This window comes from Mesoplodon mirus (genome assembly GCF_964341445.2).
Source record: "Mesoplodon mirus genome assembly, chromosome: 14".
Classification (NCBI taxonomy): Eukaryota; Metazoa; Chordata; class Mammalia; order Artiodactyla; family Ziphiidae; genus Mesoplodon; species Mesoplodon mirus.
In genome coordinates, this window is record NC_138990.1 from 57,255,340 (window position 1) to 57,261,339 (window position 6,000).

A 6,000-nucleotide genomic window follows, 5' to 3' on the forward strand; every position below is an offset into this window, starting at 1 on the left:
CTGATCCTACGTTGGCTGAAGGATAAACGCTTTGAATCCAGGGATGTTTTGTGCTTCTCAAATCACTTTCCAGACAGCTGCCCATACCATCCTTGCCCCTGATCACAAACACACTTCCATCACGTCAGCTGCTTTCCATCACTTCAGGACTTTTCTCCTTCCCTACATTCTCCTCCTCCTCCTGAAACTGGCTAGAAAGTTTCAGGTAGAGAGAAAATGGGATTCTCGTGAACCTTGGTCTATCCTGTTACTTACTATACACTCTTGGCTGCACCAATCAAAGGACAATCACAAATGTAGACATAAAACACTTAGGGTTCAAAACATAGTTGACAACAAAGAGAGCCTACAACAAACACTTGAGGCCTCAAGGGCTGCGAGCAACTGTCTTCCAAGTTGAATAAACGCACTAGGAAAAGATGCCTAGTCTCCTCATCTGTATTCTCAACTGCTTGTGAGGAAATCATGCCAGGAAGAGTAGTCTACCCTAGGAGTCTCCAGTTCAGAAAGTGAGCTGCTTGATTTACAAACCCTATTGAGAACCTAATCACTGATTAGTTGTTTTCAAAATATGTGTTGTATAATATATCTTTTGTGAAGCGTGTGTGTGTGGCGTGTATGTGTGTGCGCGCGCGCGTACGCATGTGCCCTTTGGCCTGCATGGGCCTGTGTGTGTGTGTGTGTGTGCGTGCGTGCGTGTGAGAGGCTGAGGAGGGAGAGAGGGAGGCAGGAAGAGAGAGAAAGAGAGAGAGGACAGATGCAGACACATTCACACACAGGTATCTTTTGGAAGAGAAAAAAAAGAGAACTGAAAATAATCCCACTGCACTTAATGAGGCCCCACTGGACTAGCCCTCAGTCTAAATCAGAGTCTCAGAGGCAAGACTCTGAAAGCTCACTTTCCCAGAACCCAGTCCATCTCAGTGGGTCAGGCAGCACCTGACATTTACTTCCACTGAATCTCAAGGACATCTCCAGGGGATAGACCTCCCTTTGTTCAGAGAGAAAACTGGAAGCAGCGAGTTCAGCAACCTACTGCTTTCATTAGCACCAATTAACACTGAAAATTAGAACCTAAGGGATAGGCAGCTGAGGGAATGGATTCTGAAATCTAGGGAAAGTCAGGGAGAACATCTGCCACAAGAGGGAGCAGAAGAATTGGATCAGATGGGAGACCGTTTGGCAGAGGTTATGACGAGAGGTCTGACCATGAGGTATGGATGATATTGGAAGACGTTTTGACGAGACATTTATCCCTTAGAGGAAAAAAAAAAAAAAAAAAAGAGGATGGAAGGATCTGGAGATGGAGATCTCAGCACTCTGATTCCTAAGTTGTTAGCAAATGTAAAGCAACAATTGAATTTTTAGAGAAAAGCAACATACATACATACAGCAAAAATATCAAGCATGCAAGATATGTGCTCTACCATCCTCTTTTAATTGTGTAGTTCTTCTTCCAGATTTAATTTCTATTTCAATTTAGATCTGGTTTATTTCCATGCTGATTTTGCAGACTGCTTGCTTCTTGCCTACATGCTTTTCTTGCTCTACCTGAAGTCATCACGGAGAGAGGGCCTGTTACTGAACTGCAACATGAAAATCAGCTGGTGCAGTCCTAAAATGCACTTACTTTGAGAAAAACCCACCCATGAGCTAAATGCATGCTTTGTACTTGCTTTAAAGGGGGAATGCAACTTCCTTGGATCTACAGAGCTTTTCTCACCATTTATTTTGTCAAAGAAACAGATTAAGTACTTACAGGGAAGGAACTATGCGTTTACTTTGCAAGATAAATAAAAGTCTATTTTTGTCTGATAAAAAACATGTTAAATATAGCTTGCTAACAAAATGCTGAAGCTCTCCTGGAATATTTTATTTTCAACACATAGTAAGTTTGAAAGAGCAATTAATGTAATTCCTGCAGATAGTCCTGTAGGTGTTACTGACTATACTTCACCTTCTTTTTGCAATTTCACCTTCCTTTTGTAATTTCATTTGGAGTTAAAACACTGTTAGGGCTATGCATTTTTCTTCCCTTTCATGGTCAACAAAAGGGTTATCTAGTACTTAATCCAAAATGATACTGTAGGAACCATTAAATAGTAATGATAAAGTAAATAGAAAGATAGACAGTAGGTAGACAGGTACACAGGTACACAGATAGATCGATATAAAGCACAGCCTTCATATTCTTTTAATTTGTTACACTCCTCTTCCAGGCCTGCTAAGCTTTTAAGACAGAGTAAAGGAAGTCTGATTGCCATGGACACTTACATTCTTTGCTGTCTTTGCACAGCTCAGTAGTGAACAACAGTTTACCTCTGTCCAGTTTTTTTTTTCCCCTAGGAATTAATCATGCCATATTTAATAAAGGCCAGTTTAGGGGAGGGGAATTAAGGCTCCTTTTTTAGTAGGTGGAAGAAATCATAGCTAAAGAGCCCTCAGATCCAAATGGAATCCTTCAAGCAGGCAGAGTCCCTAAAATGAAAACCATTTAAGAAAACACATACTGCTTCTGATGAAATAAGTGGATCTTTCCCCACCTTCTCACTCTCAAGGCCCCAAAGATGGAGCGAGCTAGCTCTCTCTTCCTTCCTCCTTTTTTTCACGTGAGACTAACCTCACAATTAAGCAAGTTTAGCAAACCCACAGAGGTAAATTCAAGCAACACAGGATTTGAAAGAGGAGCCTCAAAGCAATCATTCCTATTCCGGCTTTGTTTTCTTTTCTGAAATGAATGAAACATCTAAATACATTTTCCTCCCTCTTTTCCTGACTTGCTGCACAAGTAGCTCTGAGAAAGAGAAAACGTGTGAGTGAGTGAGAGAGAGAGAGAGTGTGTGTGTGTGTGTGTGTGTATGTTGGGGAGTGTGGGTGGGAGGTATGCTTTCAGAATCCCCTCCTGGTTGCTCCCCATTTCCCTTAGGAAATCTTCACACAGATGCTAAACTGTGGATGTTCAGTTGCTCCTGTTTGGAGAGACCCAAGCTGTGCCTTTAACCAGATCTGATCAGACTCTCCACCTACTCTACTAGCTCCTCCATGATAGGGATGCCTGTACTGTCTTTACATCCGTCATTTTTAAAAAAGATTCTTCCACTTCACCTCCTACTGATATCCTTTTTTTTCTTTCTTTTTTTAGTCTTTACACCTCCAGCAGGACAAAGTTTGTATTGTTATATTCACAACCACTAGTGGCTGACTAGCAGTAGACAGCGCCAGCAAGGGAGCCAGGCAAAGAGGGGTTAAACAAATACCTAGTGCAAAGCAGGACTTTCTTTCCAGCGACTGCGGACACCACGCACATTGCTTTCTTCACAAAATTCTTTGTTAAATTTGATCACTCTGCTCCCAACCCAACCATTGCCACTTTGTCTGGAGAGGGAAATACGAATTGCCAGCCCAAGCCATTCATCAGTCAACACAATTCATAAGGGAAGGGGGATTTGAAAAACCACGGAGGCACACATACTATATTTTTAAAAGCATCGCCTGGGTGGATTTGGTTTCTGTAGCCTACCGTCCACCCGTAAGACCTCCCTCTTCTTCATTAAGGAGGATCCAAGAAGGATATCCTCACGTCTCAGAACACAGACCATTTCCCCAAGAGCCAGCGAAGCTCCAGAGGCAGACAATGCAGCGGCAAAGTTCCCTTCGAATGTCCTGGGGAAAGATGCCTCGGCGCGCAGGATCCCCAACGCACACTCGGGCTGCGTGCCCAGAGACTGGGACCCTGCAGCCCACTCCCCCGCCGCTTCTCTCCCTTGCCTGTCCCCCCGCCCCGGCCACACCTCCCTCCTCTCCGCAGTCGATGCTGAAGGAGCACCCAGGGCTGGCCGGAAAAGAGGAGACTCGCGAGTGTGGCCTTGGGGAAGACCCCAGGGATTACCGGGAGGATGGGTGACCGCGGAGCAGAGCCCAGTAGATGGGGACGCCTGGATCCCCAGCAGCGCTGCATTCCGGGTGGACTTCGCTCTTCGCGCCCTGAATCCTTAAGCCCGGCGCGGTGCAGGGTGCAGCATCTCTCCTCAGCAGCCCTTTCTTGCTCCGGCAGCCGGCACTGGCAGGCGGGCACCCTCAACGCCCAGACGCACCAGCCAGAGCAATTTCACTCCCCGAGAAGCGCGGACACCCCCACAAAATGGGTGGGGACACACACACATACACACGCAATTTAGGAGCTGGTCCTTTGCCAAAGCGGAGGGAAGTGTAGCCTTCTGAACAAATGGAAAACAGTTGGCGGTATCTGACCAAATCCTTTCTGCTGCCCTTCCGAAGATCCTACCTGGTTTGGGGGAGTGCGGCTGGATCCTTCCCCCGTTCCTCCACGCTAGTAGGAAAGACGGCGCACTCTCTCCTTTTAAATAGCTCCCGAGCTGGGAAAGGTCGCTCCCATCTTCGGAGGGAAGCACAAAGCGGGCGGCGGCGGGCAAGCTCCCGTGCAGCGCCGGCGCGAGCAGGAGCGTCGGCGGCGGCAGGCAGCCGGTGCGCGCGGGCGGGAGGCAGCGCGGAGGCCGGGAGGCTGGGAGGGCCGGGGCCCGGGCGGCGCGCGCGCTCCGCTCCCCTCCCTCCCTTCCTCCCGCGCACACTCGCCCGCCAGCCCGCCGCCCGCAGCCTCGCACTCGCTCTCACGCGCGCTCCGCCCCGCCGCCGCCGCCGCCCCGGCCCCCCGCGCGCCCCCACCCCGGCGGCCTCGGCCACCGCGGGCGAGTGGAGCCGGCGCGTTTCTGGAGCTCCGGACGGGCGGGGAGCAATTCCAGCCTCCCAGCCTCGGCCGCGGAGAAGGGTTTTCGACGTCCTCCCGGCTCTCGGCCCCGCAGTGCGTCCCGGCCGCACGCTAGCGCTTTCCCCGGCGCCCAAGCCCATGGAGTACACGCGCAGACCGACGCTGCAACTTTTCTTTGCCACCTTCCTCCCCTCACCCACAGACAGAACCGCCACACCGGCTCGCCCACCCGTTTCTCACCTCTGAAATTGTTCAGCCAGATATATCTTTCTTCCTCCACTTTCAATCCCCCCGCTAAAGGAAGCTTTCTTTTAGCAGAGGGATCCGGGGATGTATCAATGATTTTCTCTGAAATCCTCACTCCGTGTTTTTCCTACTTATCAGACCTGCACAGCAATACGCTGGCTAGGAGCTGCTGACACAAGCAGATAAGGATTGCGGGGGGGTGGGGGTGGGGGATTGTTAATTCCCCAGCCAAGAACTCCAAAAGATTCTCCCTTTTGGTATTTCCCTCAAAGATTGCAGCTCACTTGGGAATAAAGACCAAGAGGCTGCTTAATGTGAAAGCCCTGCAGCTTTTAAAACTACAGAGAAGAGTAAAAGCTGAGCATTAAGGTTAAGTTGGGAAAGATCTAATGCAGCAATCGACGAACCATTCATTGCCCTTTCCAAGAGAAGCATTATCATTGCCAATACATCACTTCGCCATAATTAATAAAGGAGCATTGCACCAGGCCCTTGCTCTCCTGACAGCCCATTCATCCTTACAAATCCTTAATGACTTGGCAGGATGAAAGGCTAGACCTGCTGTGGAGTTCACAGTCCTGACTGCACATCAGACACACCTGGGAAGCTAGTTAAAAATGCGGATTGTAGCGTCCTATCTTGAGACTCTGACGTAGCTCTCAAGGTGGACTCCAAGTGTGTATTTTTAAAGTACGAGTTGATGTTCGCCCCTGGTGTGGTTTGCTAAAGTGTAGGGCATCAGGGGCAGCTACGTGGAGGGTGAGAGTGGGAGGGAGACCAAAGTACTAGACAGAAAGTTGTTTCTTAATAGAGTTTTCCCCCGTACTTACAGCGCAGCTCTGGGCAGCCAGGCCACAGGAAAAGAGAGATTCGGACTCCAGGAATCCCACTGTTTGACTATGAGGCAAAGAGCAGGGGGGTGGGAAAAGTAGCCCTCCTCTGCCTCTTTCCCAGTGGCTCTCAACCTCCGACTGCACCTCAGAATCTTCTGGGGAGCTTTTAAAAAATCCCAGCGCTTAGGCCACACC

At 49.0% G+C, this 6,000-nt stretch overlaps 1 protein-coding gene across 3 annotated transcripts in view; it reads right to left on the bottom strand.

Moving 5' to 3' along the window:
• SLC8A1 (solute carrier family 8 member A1) overlaps positions 1 to 4,370 on the bottom strand; it is a 370,852-nt gene extending 366,482 nt beyond the window's left edge. For 2 of the 3 annotated variants that reach the window (XM_082642698.1, XM_082642700.1), the window contains exon 1: positions 3,890 to 3,970. In XM_082642698.1, coding sequence (XP_082498824.1) covers positions 3,890 to 3,958 — 69 coding nt within the window. In that variant the 5' untranslated portion in view covers positions 3,959 to 3,970. Of the gene's footprint in view, positions 1 to 3,889; positions 3,971 to 4,285 lie in introns of those variants that run through there. The other variant, XM_082642699.1, reaches the window with a different exon arrangement.
• Between the last annotated feature and the right edge of the window lie 1,630 nt (positions 4,371 to 6,000).